A 14,963-nucleotide genomic window follows, 5' to 3' on the forward strand; every position below is an offset into this window, starting at 1 on the left:
GGGGCCTATAAGGCCATCAAGTCCAACCCCCTGCTCAGTGCAGAAGGGCACGTGTGTTAGGAGTAGTCTATGACAACTCTGCAATGTAGTCCAATCTTAATAATAATATTTATTTATTACCCGCTTCTCCCTCTGGATCGAGGCAGGGAACAACATTTTGTTGGTGTTTAAAAATGATAGCAACAGGGCTATAATTATTGAAAAATACAATGGGTTGGTTTGATTGATTGATTAAATTTATATACCTCCGCATAGCCAAAGGTCTCTGGGCAGTTTGAACGTTTAAAAGGTATGCAAAATTTGAAACCATCAAAAATATAAAAACAGTATAAAAACAACAGGTTCTCATTTATATGAGAACCTGCCATTTATAGCTTTTGCTGGAGAACCAAATAGAACCTCTCCTCAGCTTTAGGGTGGATTCCTGCATTGAGCAGGGGGTTGGACTCGATGGCCTTGTAGGCCCCTTCCAACTCTGCTATTCTATGATTCTCCAGTGGGCCACGAAGCTCTACAGTGTGTGGTAAGAGCCCTCAAATTGAGCTCTCTCTCTAGGATCGTGTCTAGCCGCCGGAACCAAATAACAAATAGACACGGGGTAAGATCAAAGCCTTGGCTTTATTTCCGCAGTGAAAAGACTGCCTGTTTCAAATTTAGGAATAGCAGCAGCAGTCCTGAATGTTTCTCATCCAGGACTTTTATACTGTATTGCAAACAAGTCACATATTAGGTCATACAGTGCCATGGTTTGGTATATTTCCACAGGAAACTCATAGCATTGCAAATACTACTCTTAGCAGAAACTCATTGTGTATTTGTCTGTTGACTGAGCTGGGTCTTCCCAGATAACACGCTTACCTCTTGACCTCAGCTTGACTCTTCACTTAGGCCGCATGTTTGCCTTACCGGCTGTTAGTTAGCTATTATTTATATCAAGTGTTGTCTTGTTTATTGTAAAAACAACCACTACCACGTCTTGTGAATGTACATGACTCGATTGTTTGTTCCCTGTAGTAGAGCAGAGCCTAGAAATGGGCTGTAAGCTGACCAGATCACCCCACGCTCTCCCCCCAATATCAACCATGCCCTTTGTAATAGCCTTTGGCCCAGAGTCACGGAAAGAACTGAGAGTTTCAGCTATGGGTGGAAAGACGTTGTTTGCACAACAGGACTCCTGGTCCAGAATCCTGGGGACGCAGTCCAAAACCTTAGGAAGACTGTTCTAGGGAGTGTTCCCCGATGTTTCCAAGATAAAGAAAATCAATCTAGGACGAGTCGATGTTATGATAAGGGCAGCAATGTTATAAAATATATGGTATGATATTCAGGGGAGTCCTTCACATAATGCTTGATTAACTTGTGGAGTTTTCTGCCATAAGATGTGGTGATGGGATACTTGGCTTGGATATCTTTACTATCAGTGCTGGAACAATGTCTGTATTTCCCCCGTGGTCCAGCTGATGAGGTGGGCTGCAGGTGGAGTCCCCACAATTCCACAGGCTGAACTGGCAGGAGCCGTGGGTGCTGCACCTCTGCTTTGGGAAACAGAAGAATTGCTTAGACACATAAATCAGCAGTGGTCGAAATCCCTACCTCCAAAGTATTTTGAGGCACACGCCCAGGAAAGCTGCTTAATTATTATTATTATTATTATTATTATTATTTATTTATATAGCACCATCAATGTACATGGTGCTGTACAGAGTAAAACAGTAAATAGCAAGACTCTGCCGCATAGGCTTACAATCTAATAAAATCATAGTAAAACAATAAGGAGGGGAAGAGAATGCCAACAGGTACAGGGAAGGGTAAGCAGGCACAGGGTAGGGAAAAACTAACAGTAGAAAGTAACAGTAGAAGTCTGCACAACATCAAGTTTTAAAAGCTTTAGGAAAAAGAAAAGTTTTTAGTTGAGCTTTAAAAGCTGTGGTTGAACTTGTAGTTCTCAAATGTTCTGGAAGAGCGTTCCAGGCGTAAGGGGCAGCAGACGAAAATGGACGAAGCCGAGCAAGGGAAGTAGAGGCCCTTGGGCAGGCGAGAAACATGGCATCAGAGGAGCGAAGAGCACGAGCGGGGCAATAGTGTGAGATGAGAGAGGAGAGATAGGAAGGAGCTAGACCGTGAAAAGCTTTGAAGGTTAACAGGAGAAGTTTATATTGGATTCTGAAGTGAATTGGAAGCCAATGAAGAGATTTCAGAAGCGGAGTAACATGGTCGGAGCGGCGTGCTAAGAAGATGATCTTTGCGGCAGAGTGGTGAACAGAAACCAACGGGCTGATGTGAGAAGAAGGAAGGCCAGAGAGAAGAAGGTTGCAGTAGTCCAACCGTGAAATAACCAGTGCATGAACAAGCGTCTTGGCAGAAGAGACAGACAAAAATGATCGAATCCTGGCAATATTATACAGGAAAAATCGACAAGATTTAGCTACTGCCTCAATATGAGGAATAAAGGAGAGCGAGGAGTCGAAGATAAAGCCAAGGCTACGAGCTTCCTTGACCGGAGTAAGCGTAACACCATTGACAGTAAGAGAGAATGAGAGATGAGGAGAAGGTTTAGGAGGAAAAACAAGCAATTCAGTCTTTGCCATGTTAAGCTTCAAGCGACGATGAAGCAGCCAAGCTGAGATATCTGAAAGACATGCCGAGATACGATCGTGAACATCAGGAGAAAGTTCCGGAGATGACAGATATAGTTGTGTATCATCGGCGTACAGATGATATTGGAGACCATGAGATTGAATAAGCTTGCCCAATGGCAACATGTATAAGGAAAACAACAACGGGCCAAGCACCGAGCCTTGCGGAACCCCTACTGAAAGGGGAAAGGAGGAAGACGAGCTGCCATTAGTCAACACGCTGAAAGAGCGACCCGCTAGATAGGAGGCAAACCAGTTATAGACAGAGCCACAAAATCCAAGGTCATGAAGGGAATCTAAGAGAAGATCATGATCAACCGTGTCAAAGGCTGCAGTTAGATCAAGGAGAATAAGAACGGAATAATGGCCTTTAGACTTGGCAGTAAGGAGATCATTGGTGATCTTAGTAAGGGCTGTTTCGGTGGAATGCAGAGGACGGAATCCAGATTGAAATGGATCCAAAGCAGAGTTACTAGAAAGAAAGTCAAGACAGCGAGAGTAGACCGCACGCTCCAGGATCTTTGAAACAAACGGCAACAAAGAGACAGGTCGGTAGTTAGACAGAGATAGCCTATCAAGAGTAGGTTTCTTGAGAATGGGAGAGACTGTAGCATGTTTAAAAGCAGAAGGAAATGAACCAGAGGACAGAGAAAGATTAATAATATGTAGCAAGGAAGGGAGGATAGCAGGAATAAGATTAATAAAGACGCGAGAAGGAATCGGATCACGAGAACAAGTGGAAGGCTTCGAAGAGCGCAGTATTGTAGACAGTTCATCCGCAGAGACCGAAGGAAACGCAGAGAAATTTGCAGGAGGAGCTGACAGATGAGGAACAGGAACTGGAAGAGGAGCAGAGCTGGCCAGATCAGAGCGGATAGTTTGGATTTTAGCATTGAAAAAAGAGGCAAAGTTGTTAGCAGACAGAGAGGCGGGGAGAGATGGCGGATTAGGCTTCAGAAGAGAATTGAAGGACGCAAAGAGCCGCTGAGGATGCCTAGCATTTGACTGGATCAGCGTTGAGTAGTACTGCTGTTTGGCCAGTGAGATGGCAGAAGAGAAAGAGGAGAGTACAAATTTGTAATGGACAAAGTCTGCCCGGTCCCTGGTCTTACGCCAAAGGCGTTCAGCTGCCCGGGAACAAGAGCGAAGGTAGCGGAGGGAAGAGGTGAGCCACGGTTGGGGTTGAGAAGGGCGAACTATCCGAGTTGTAGATGGAGCAAGATTATCAAGAGTTGAAGATAAGGAGGAATTAAAGAAGGAGACAGCTGAGTCCAAGGAGACAGCCGAACAGACAGAAGGAAGGGAGGAGGCTAGGGACTGGGAAAAAGCCTCGTAATTGATAGATTGCAAGTCACGACAAGAGCGAGAAGCGGGACGTGAAGGAGGAGGATTATGAGTAATATTGAAAGAAACTAGGTGATGATCTGACAGCGGAAAGTGAGCAGTAGAAAAGTCCAACACAGAGCAATTCCGAGTGAGAACAAGATCCAGACAGTGTCCAAGGGAATGTGTGGGTGCATCAGACCAAAGCTTAAGATCATAAGAGGAAGATAATGAGCGAAATCGTAGAGCTGCAGCATCTTGAGGGTCATCCACATGAATGTTGAAATCACCCAGGATAAGAGTAGGACAGTTGTCAGAGAAGCTAGAATTAGTTATCTAGAAGCTAGCCAAGAGGAGCCACTTCCAGTTTGAGAAAGACCAGCTGAACACCCACCTGAAAACATGGTGACCAACAATGAGAACTCTTACGTTCTTAACTCAGCAGAAACTATTTGTTTATTTATTAGTCTTCTATACCGCCTAATGGCCAAAGCTCTCTGGGCAGTTGACAAACATTTAGAAACTGTGAAACACATGATAAAACATACAATGTTTGACAGATGAAAACAGAATAAAACCAATGTAAAAAAGAACATTCTGGAAGGATCAAAAACAACAAGAACCTATATTATGAAACAAATGGAAGGTCTACAAAGACCAGGCGTGGCAAGGTCTTCCCCTGGCACTAAAAAGAACGCAATGTGGGTAGCAGGCGAGCTTCTCTGGGAAGAGCATTCCACAGCTGGGGTGCCACCACGAAGCAGGCTCTCTCTGTAGGAGCCACACAAGTAATTTGATTTGGTAGACACCCAGAAGAAAGCCTCTGAACGACGACCTCAGGCTGCCGGCAGGTATGTTTGGAAGGAGACAATCCTTCATGTAACCTGGTCACAAGCCATTCAAGCCTTTAAAAGTTAGTATCAGCAATTTGAATTTGGCCTGGTAGACAGCGTTACAAGATGGTATTGATCAGTCCCCATTAATGATCTTGCTGCCCGATCTTGGACCAGCTGAAGTTTCTGGACAGCCGATTGGCCACTGTGTGAACAGTGCTGGGCTAGACGGACCGTTGGTCTGATCCAGCATGGCTCGTCTTATGTTAAGGCCTCACCGCGCCTCTTAATCTCACCTGCTGCCATGAGTGTCCACCTGCACCAGAACGGGGGCACAACAGGATTCCAGTCATGACATCATTGTGGGAGCGGCAACAGCATCTCTTGCCACATGGACGTGGCTCAGGCCAGGAAGGTCCCACTGTCCATTGCATTGAGTTGCATACATGGGGAGGATCTGGGCGCCATCTTTTCCTTTGCCTCGGGAAGAAGTATATCTTGAGTTTGGCCAGAGTCTAGCCCCCTACACTTATGCAGTGCTGTCAGCAGAATATGACTGTGGAAAACAGGGTATGCGATGTCCCCCAAATTTCCCAATTCATCTACAGCCCCCTGGGCTACTCCCCACACCGTGCAAAGCGTTCATCCAAACCTCTGGATGAGATTTTGGAGGCTAGCAGAGGGCTCTAGAGGGACATAAACATCTATGAAAATGGACTCCCCACTAAAGACTTCTGTCAATGGAGAGGATGCAGTTGGAGAACCAAGTGGAATATTCCATGCTCTTTCCATACACAAGTGTTTTCTATGTTTATTCATTTACCCCAAGCCCCCCAAAACCTTTCTGATTATATTCTACGACTTTAAATGATTTCTCTTCCACAACAATTTCATTAAAAAGGAATATTCCTATTCACTAAAACACATCCCACAGTCCCTGTGCTTGTGCATGTGTGTGAGAAACACACACATGCATCACTTGATGCATTATAAAAGCTCACACTACAACCAGAACCATTCTTGGGCTTTACGAAAAGAAACATGAATCGTCGGGTGTCTGTTAAGGCCTATTTTATGAGAACAGAGACCACCATATTAGGAGCATTATTAGGAGCATTTCTACGGATTGCCCCTCGCCTAGACAGCAATTAAATGATTTGTCTTAACTGAGGTGTGTAATATTCCAGACTGTTAAATAGCTTCCCCTGACTCAGGCCCATACCTGGACTCAGATTGCTCTATGGGAGCTTTAATGAAGGAAAGGTCTGGGGAAGACTGAGAGCATATGTTCTGGATGGCCCTGATTCAGCAGTTGTAGCTAACTCTGCCTCATTGGTAGTCACACCTGGGTCTTCCTCCAGATAAATAGACCCTTGTTCCTGAGAAGGGTCTTCCTCATGAGCGTACTCTGGACAAAATGGTATTCTAGGAGTCAGGAGAGCTCTGCCACCATGGCTCTGAGTATCCCACCGGATACACTGCCATTGCTGCTCTGCTGAATCCTGGGTGGTGGAAGGAGAGTCTGGAATCATGACTGGGATCAGGACAGGGTTGACTGGATTGTGGGGGACCACAGATGAGGCATTGCTCCCAGAGGATCCTTCATCTTGCTTTAGGTGTACTCTAGGAGAGGCCTGTTCTGGGGGATTGGACCCCTCTACTGAAGAGGTCTGTGCGTGAATTCTTTGATGTAAGGTAAGGGCCTCCTTTTTCCTGAAGACCTTTCCACACTCCCAGCATTTAAATGGCTTCTCCCCCGTGTGAATTCTCTGATGGCATTGAAGGTCACTGCTCTGGCGGAATCCCTTTCCGCACTCCAAACATTTAAACGGCTTCTCCCCTGAGTGCGTTTTTTGATGGTAATTAAGTGTTCCCCTCTGATAAAATGCTTTCCCACATTCCAGACAGTGAAATGGTTTCTCCCCCCTGTGGGTTCTTTGATGGGCGAGAAGGGCAGAAGTACACCTGAAGCTCTTTCCACACTCCAAGCATTTAAACGATTTCTCTCCTTTGTCATTTCTTTGATGTAAAGCAAGATCACGCTTCCGATGGAAGCCCTTTCCACACTCCAGGCATTTAAATGGTTTCTCCCCTGTGTGGATTTTTTGATGGGAATTAAGAGCGGAGGTATTTCTGAAGCTTTTCCCACACTCCATACATTTATATGGTTGCTCATCTGTATGTGTTCCTTCATGGTTAACAAGGAGAGAAGCCAGGCGGAAGCTCTTTCCACACTCAAGGCATTGAAATGGTTTTTCCCCTGTGTGAGTTCTCTGATGTACTTGAAGGGCACCCCAATGCCGGAATTTTTCCCCACACTCCAAACACTGAAATGGTTTCTCCCCTGAGTGTATTCTCTGATGGACAGTAAATGCCCCCCTCCAACGAAATGCTTTTCCACACTCCAGACACTTAAATGGTTTCTCCCCTGTGTGCATTCTTTGATGGGCAAGAAGGCCAGAACTGTCCCTGAAACTCTTTCCACAATCCAGGCATTTAAATCGGTTTCCTTCTCCTGTATGAATTCTCTGATGAATAGTGAGACTTCCCTCTTGCTTGAAACTCTTTCCACACACCAGACATTGAAATGGTGTTTCCCCTGTGTGAGTTCTTTGATGTACCTGAAGGGCACCCTTCCCACTGAATCTCTTTCCACACTCCAAGCACTGAAATGGCTTCTCCCCTGAGTGGATTCTTTGATGAGTAGTAAGTACCCCCCTCCAACGAAATGCTTTTCCACACTCCAGACACTTAAATGGTTTCTCCCCTGTGTGCATTCTTTGATGGGCAAGAAGGCCAGAATTGTCCCTGAAACTCTTTCCACAATCCAGGCATTTAAATGGGTTCTCTTCTGTGTGAATTCTCTGATGACTAGTAAGGGTTGCCTTACGAGTGAACTTCTTTCCACACTGCGAACATTCAAACGGTTTTGCTCCTGTGTGAATTCTCTGATGGGAAGTAAGCTCATCCTTCTCGATAAATCTCTTTCCACACTCTACGCATTTATATGGTTTTTCATCTGTATGCGTTCTTTGATGGAGCTTAAGGCGAGAGCCCTGACTGAAATATTTTCCACACTCTGGACACTGAAATGTTTTTTCCCCTGTGTGAGTGCTTTGATGCTCTTTAAGGGTACTACTCCGGCGGAATCTCTGTCCACACTCCAAGCATTGAAATGGTCTCTCTCCTGAGTGGATTCTCAGATGGGCAGTAAGTCCCCCCCTCCAATGATATGCTTTTCCACACTCCAAACATTCAAATGGTTTCTCCCCTGTGTGAGTTCTTTGATGGGCGATAACTTCGGCTTTGCTCCTGAAACTCTTTCCACACTCGAGGCATTTATATCGGGGCTCTTCTTCTGTGTGAATTCTCTGATGAATAGTAAGTTTTCCCTGTTGATTGAAACTCTTTCCACACTCCAGACATTGAAATGGTTTTTCCCCTGTGTGAGTTCTTTGATGCATTTGAAGGTTACCCTTCTGGATGAAGCTTTTTCCACAGTCCAAGCACTGAAATGGTTTCTCCCCTGAATGGATCCTCTGATGAAGAGTAAGTCCCCGCCTCAAATGAAATGCTTTTCCACACTCCAGACATTCAAATGGTTTCTCCCCTGTGTGTGTTCTTTGATGGGTGAGAAGACCAGAATTGTCCCTGAAACTCTTTCCACACTCCAAACACTGAAATGGTTTCTCCCCTGAGTGGATTCTCTGATGTACAGTAAGACCCCCCCTCCAACGAAATGCTTTTCCACATTCCAGACATTCAAATGGTTTCTCCCCTGTGTGTGTTCTTTGATGGCTGAGAAGACCAGAATTGTCCCTGAAACTCTTTCCACACTCAAGGCATTTATATCGTTTCTTTGCTGTGTGGTCATCAAGGGTTGATTCACAACTGAATATTTTCCCATTCACAGGCCATTTTGTCTCTCCCTCTTCTTTCAGGTTTTTTTCTTCTACAGTAGTTGCATGGAGGTCACCATCCAGGTATTTACTTCTCTCTTGATTTCTTTGGTTTTCTTCCAGCTGATTCATCCCATTTTGATCCCCAACATCCTCTTCCATGTCTGGCCAGTTATCACTTTCCTCAGAGACTTGATGTGCTTGTTCCATTTGTTTTCTCCCACACATCCCAGACTGAAAGAAATAGAAAAACAGAACATGAGTGCAAAGCCGAGAGGCATTTCCAAGTCAGGGAATCCACTTGATGTGGACCTATCTAGGGAGGTTGTGGGCTCTCCCACACCAGAGGCCTTCAAGAGGCAGCTGGACAACCCTCTGTCAGGGAAGCTTTAGGGTGGATTCCTGCATTGAGCAGGGGTTGGACTCTATGGTCTTGTAGGCTAATTGCTAATAAATTTAACCATCAGAAAGCAGTGAGAGAGAGGAGTTGGCCTGGTGATTGATGAACTTTCAATTTGTCAATAAGATTGAGAACTTCATCTTTTGTCACCACTGTATGCCTCAGTTCCTCAGACTCCCTGCATAAAAAGGTCAGTTCAGGCACAGAATCTGTCCTGTATCTCCTGCGTTGAAGACCGTTAAGAACTTCTCAACTTCTCTACAGTGGCGTTCTCCTCTTTAGTTCCTTTAACTCCATTGTCATTCAATAGTCCAGCTGCCTCCTTAGCTTTCCCTCTTCTGATATATTTAAAGAATACTTTATTGTTGGCCTTGATTTTGCAAGTGATATGCTCTTCAAAGGTTTTTTCACATATCTTATTTATTTATTTATATATATATTGCATTTCTAATCCGCCCAATAGCCGAAGCTCTCTGGGCGGTTCACAAAAAATTAAGACCATTCAAAGTATAAAACAACAGTATAAAACCATAATATAAAATACAACATAAAAGCACAACCAGGATAAAATCAGCAGCAGTGCAGAAATACAAATTTAAAATACAAATTTAAAACAGCAGAGTTAAAATTAAGTTATAGACTGTTAAAATACTAGGAGAATAAAAAGGAGTACAGTGTAGGCGCCAGGCGAACCTCCTTAGGGAGCTCATTCCACAGCCGGGGTGCCACAGCAGAGAAGGCCCTCCTCCTGGTAGCCACCTGCCTCACTTCCTTTGGCAGGGGCTCACGGAGAAGGACTTTTTTGCAAACTTGTGCTCTCTTTTGTTTTCCTCATTTGGGCAAGACTTCCATTTTCTGAAAGAAGCTCTCTTTTCTCTAATAACTTCCTTGACACCGCTTGTTAACCATTATTATTATTATTATTATTTATATAGCACCATCAATGTACATGGTGCTGTACATATTAAAAGAATAAAACAGCAACACCCTGCACATAGGCTTACATTCTAATAAAATCATAATAAAACAATAAGAAAGGGAAGAGAATGCACCAAATAGGCACAGGGGACAATAAAACTCACAGTGTGAAAGTAAGAACAAAGTCAAGTTCTAAAAGCTGTAGAAAAAAAGAAAAGTTTTAAACTGAGCTCTAAAAACAGTAATTGAACTCTTGGACCTGGTGCTACCTCTCCTAAACTGTGGTATAAATTTTAGCCAAGCTTCCATTATTGTCATTTTAAGTAACCTCCAAGCATTTTGAAAGGATTCAACCCTCTTGACTCTCCATTTCAACTTCCTTTTCACCAGTTCCCTAATTTAAGAAATGTTTCCTCTTTTGAAATCAGATGTGACTGTCTTGGACCTCCTTGATAATTTTCCACTTACTGAAGCCACAGTATGAACAGAGTGCTGGACTAGATGGACCCTTGGTCTGATCCAGCAGGGCTCTTCCTATGTTCTTAACACTGTGGTCACTGACAGCAACTGAAACAACAACAGCATGTACATCGGGGATGCTTTAGGGTGGATTCCTGCATTGAGCAGGGGGTTGGACTCGATGGCCTTTTAGGCCCCTTCCAACTCTGCTATTCTATGATTCTATGATCTCATACTAGGTCCTGGTAAAAATAGCGGAGGACAGGGAGTGTTAACCAGGATGACACAGACAGACTTATTAGCCATATAAGCCCTCTCTGGACGCATAATTAGTGGCAAGTAGTGGATACAACAGGAAGGAGTCTTTCAGCTTCTATCAAGGAAGGAAAAAGGGATCTTTACCAAAAGAGGTCACATACCTCTAATCCTCCATCACGTCTTCCTTGTACAGAGAGCCCCCTACCCTGGATCCAGCAGAGGCAAATCCTCCTTGGAGAAGCCCACAGTCACCTCCTCAAAGGACACTGGGAGCTGAAAGGAAAAAGAAAGAAAATGCATTTCTCATCACAAAAACAAACAAGCCTGGTAGTCATATCATGTCATTTATTTATTACATAGATTTATATACTCATTTCCAGTGAGCAATCAAAGCAGATTCCAGGAATGATAAAAACAGAAAGCGTAACAGTAAAAACACAGTAGGTTAATCACAAGTCAGCCGTCACCCTGTTTGCTGGGTCACCCTTCAAGGAAAGCGTTCATGAGGAGGAGGATCTTCAGCAAACATGTAAAGACGAGGACTGGAGGCGCCTGCCTTGTCTCATTGGGGAGCGTGTCCCAGAGGGCGGCGGCTGCAACACTAAGTGCTCCCTTAGAGGTACTCCTGAGGCAAACCTCAGAAGACAAGGCACTATCAGAAAGTATGGTTTCTCTATGGAGAATTCTGTCCTATGTTTCCCTAAGGACAAGCGCTTTGCAAAGGATCCCTATGGGCAAGTATGGTTTCCCTATGGGCAAGCATTGTCTTTGTTTTAGTATGTCCCGCAACCATGCAGATGTTTGGGTCCCACTTGGCGACTGGACTGCATGGACCAATCCCCCCCCTCCTCCCCTCTCCACAAAAGCAAACCATGGGTGCCCCATTCCCTCTCTTCCGCCCCACACCATGGAGCCCCCTTACCTCCTTGCCTTCGCCCCACCACCAGCTTCCCCCTCCTCGCCGGGAAGCCTCACATGGCCGATTCCCCTTTCCAGAAACACAAAGGCGGGGGGCATTTCCGAGTGCCTCCTCCCTTCCCAATGGGGGACATCCGGCCTCTCTAGGAGTCAGAGCTCGGCTCTTTTAACCCCTTGAGTGGGGGGCTGAGAGGGGGAAGCTGCGCTGCCTCCCTTCGCTGAGCGCAGCAGCTCGGGGGCTCCCTGGGATTCACAGCGAGGCTCGCCTGGCCACGGGCGTCCGCGCAAGGGGCGCAGGAGGCAGGGCTGTGCCTGAGGAAGTATGAGTTGCACAAGTCTTACACAGCATGTTCTTATTTTTGGAATCATAGAATAGTGTTGGAAGGGGCCTATGAGGCCATCAAGTCCAACCCCCTGCTCAGTGCAGAAGGGCACGTGTGTTAGAAGTAGTCTATGACAACTCTGCAATGTAGTCCAATCTTAATAATAATATTTATTTATTACCCGCTTCTCCCTCTGGATCGAGGCAGGGAACAACATTTTGTTGGTGTTTTAAAATGATAGCAACACGGCTATAATTATTGAAAAATACGAAAGTTGAAAACTGAACATTTAAAAAGTATGCAAAACTTAAAACTTTCAAAAATATAAAAACAGTATAAAAACAACAGGCTCTTATTTATAATATGACAACCTGCCGTTTATAGCTCTTGCTGGAGAACCAAATAGAGAACCAGCTTTAGGGTGGATTCCTGCATTGAACAGGGGGTTGGACTAGATGGCCTTGTAGGCCCCTTCCAAGCCTGCCATTCTTTGATTCTTCAGTGGGCCATGAAGCTCTACAGTGTTGTCTCATTTATTGTAAAAACCACCACCACCAGCTCTTGTGAATGTACATGACTCGATTGTTTGTTCCCTGTAGTAGAGCAGAGCCTAGAAATGGGCTGTAAGCTGACCAGATCACCCCACGCTCTCCCCCCAATATCAACCATGCCCTTTAACTCTGTAATAGCCTTTGGCCCAAATGGAGTCATGGAAATATATTATTTCCTGCCTTTTCCCCAATGCTGGGACTCAAGGTGGTTTACAAGATCAAAACATATACAATTAAAACATATAAATTTACAAAAGTTAAAATAGAATTAAACTCAAGAGTAAAATTTAAAAACATTTTAATTTTTTTAAAAAAGCAGTAACAGTTAAAAAAAAAATCCAATACATTAACTCAGGTCGAGTATTTCTAAGTCTGCTGGAAGAAAAAAAGTTTTTGCCTACCTCTGAAAGTGTAACAAGGGGGAGCCAGTCTAGCCTCCCTGGGAAGGGAGTTCCAGACCCTTGGAGCAGAAACAGAGAAGGCCCTCTCCTGCGTAACCTTCTGGGGTGGGACTGAGAGAAAGGCCTCCCTAGATCTCAGGGCACAGACAGGCTCATATGGCAGAATATACGGCCCTTCAGATACCGTAGACCCAAGCTGTATAGGGTTGTTCTGATAAGATATATGAGAACCAGCCATTCGCAGCTCTACAGTGTTCTCATTTACTGTAGAAAACAACCACCACGTCTTGTGAAGGTATGTGACTCTACTGTGAGTTCCCTGTAGTAGAGCAGAGCCTAGAAATGGGCTGCAAGCTGACCAGGTCACCCCACCTTCTCACCCCAATATCAACCATTCCCTTTAAGTCTGCAATAGCTATTTGGCCCAAACAGTCACGGAAAGAACTGAGAGTTTCAGCTATGGGTGGAAAGATGTCGTTTGCACAACAGGACTCATGCTGGGGACGCAGTCCAAAACGTTAGGAAGACTGTTCTGGGGAGTGTTCCCCAAAGTTTCCAAGATAAAGAAAATCAATCTAGGAGGAGTTGATGTTATGATAAGGGCAGCAATGTTATAAAATATATGGTATGATATTCAGGGGAGTCCTTCACATAATGTTTGATTAACTTGTGGAGTTTTCTGCCATAAGATGTGGTGATGGATACTTGGCTTGGATATCTTTACTATCAGTGCTGGAACAATGTCTGTATTTCCCCTGTGATCCAGCTGATCAGGTGGGCTGCAGGTGGAGTCCCCACAATTCCACAGGCTGAACTGGCAGGTGCCGTGGATTCTGCACCTCTGCTTTGGGGAACAGAACTGCTTAGACACGTTAATAAGCTGATTGGCCGAACCTCCTTGCCTCCCAAGTATTTTGAGGCACACGCCCAGGAAAGCTGCTTAGAGAAGCAAGCCACTTCCAGTTTGAGAAAGACCAGCTGAACACCGATCCGAAAAAGTGGTGCCCAATAATGAGAACTCAGAGGAAACTATTTATTTATTAGATCTCAATAACGCTCCGTGGCCAAAGCCCTCTGGGCAGTTCATAAACATTTAGAAACCGTTAAACACAACGTGATAAGACATAAAATATTTTGAAAGATGAAATCAGAATAAAAACAAAGTAAAAAAAAGAGCATTTGGGTACAGTCTAAAATAACAAACTGCCCTCTTTTAAATCTGGTCACAGCATAGCTGCAGTATAACTCCTGCAGCTTTAACTGTTGTGATGAAGAGGAAATTTCACCAGGTGCGACATGCATACAAATGAGACCTGCTGAAATTCTCCTTTCTATGCAACTCTATACAGAAGCCCCGTCCTCCTTTTCATATGGTACTCAAAATTAATTCCTGGTTTCGGAATTCCTTTATTCAACTGCATCTTTTGCATCAGGCTCCAGTTGGTGGATCTCGTGGTTTTCGTCAGCAAAGAAAAACAACGTTTTAGGTATATTTACCTCCTTTGGCACTCAAACTGTAAACATTTTGATGGAAACTTGGCTTGGATATCTTTATAGGTCAGTGAAAGAACAACGTATTTCCCCTGTGGTCCAGCTGATCAGCTGGGCTGTGGGGAAAGTGAGGTGGAGTCCGAGCTGAACTGGCAGGAGCCGTGGGTGCTGCACCTCTGCTTTGGAGAACAGAACTGCTTAGACACATAAATCAGCAGTGGTCGAAATCCCTGCCTCCAAAGTATTTTGAGGCACACGCCCAGGAAAGCTGCTTATATAGAAGCTAACCAAGAGGAGCCACTTCCAGTTTGAGAAAGACCAGCTGAACACCCACCTGAAAAAATGGTGACCCACAATGAGAACTCTTACGTTCTTAACTCAGAGGAAACTATTTGTTTATTTATTAGTCTTCTATACCGCCTAATGGCCAAAGCTCTCTGGGCAGTTCACAAACATTTAGAAACTGTTAAATACGACATGATAAAAAATAAAATGTTTGACAGATGAAAACAGAATAAAACCAATGTAAAAAAGAACATTTTGGAAGGATCAA

General features: G+C 44.5%; 2 protein-coding genes across 3 annotated transcripts in view; both read right to left on the minus strand.

The window, feature by feature from the left end:
- Nucleotides 1-14,963, minus strand: part of LOC134396310 (oocyte zinc finger protein XlCOF6-like) — a 211,820-nt gene that overhangs the window by 20,954 nt on the left and 175,903 nt on the right. The window lies entirely within an intron of this gene.
- Nucleotides 5,190-11,715, minus strand: LOC134396294 (zinc finger protein 420-like). Its single transcript, XM_063122729.1, has 3 exons — nt 11,649-11,715; nt 10,888-10,999; nt 5,190-8,925 (listed from the first exon to the last, which is right to left on the minus strand). The coding sequence occupies exon 3, from the start codon at nt 8,917-8,919 to the stop codon at nt 6,031-6,033; it is 2,889 nt and encodes a 962-aa protein (XP_062978799.1). The 5' UTR covers nt 8,920-8,925; nt 10,888-10,999; nt 11,649-11,715; the 3' UTR covers nt 5,190-6,030.

The sequence above is a fragment of the Elgaria multicarinata genome, chromosome 3 (genome assembly GCF_023053635.1).
Source record: "Elgaria multicarinata webbii isolate HBS135686 ecotype San Diego chromosome 3, rElgMul1.1.pri, whole genome shotgun sequence".
Taxonomy (NCBI): domain Eukaryota; kingdom Metazoa; phylum Chordata; class Lepidosauria; order Squamata; family Anguidae; genus Elgaria; species Elgaria multicarinata.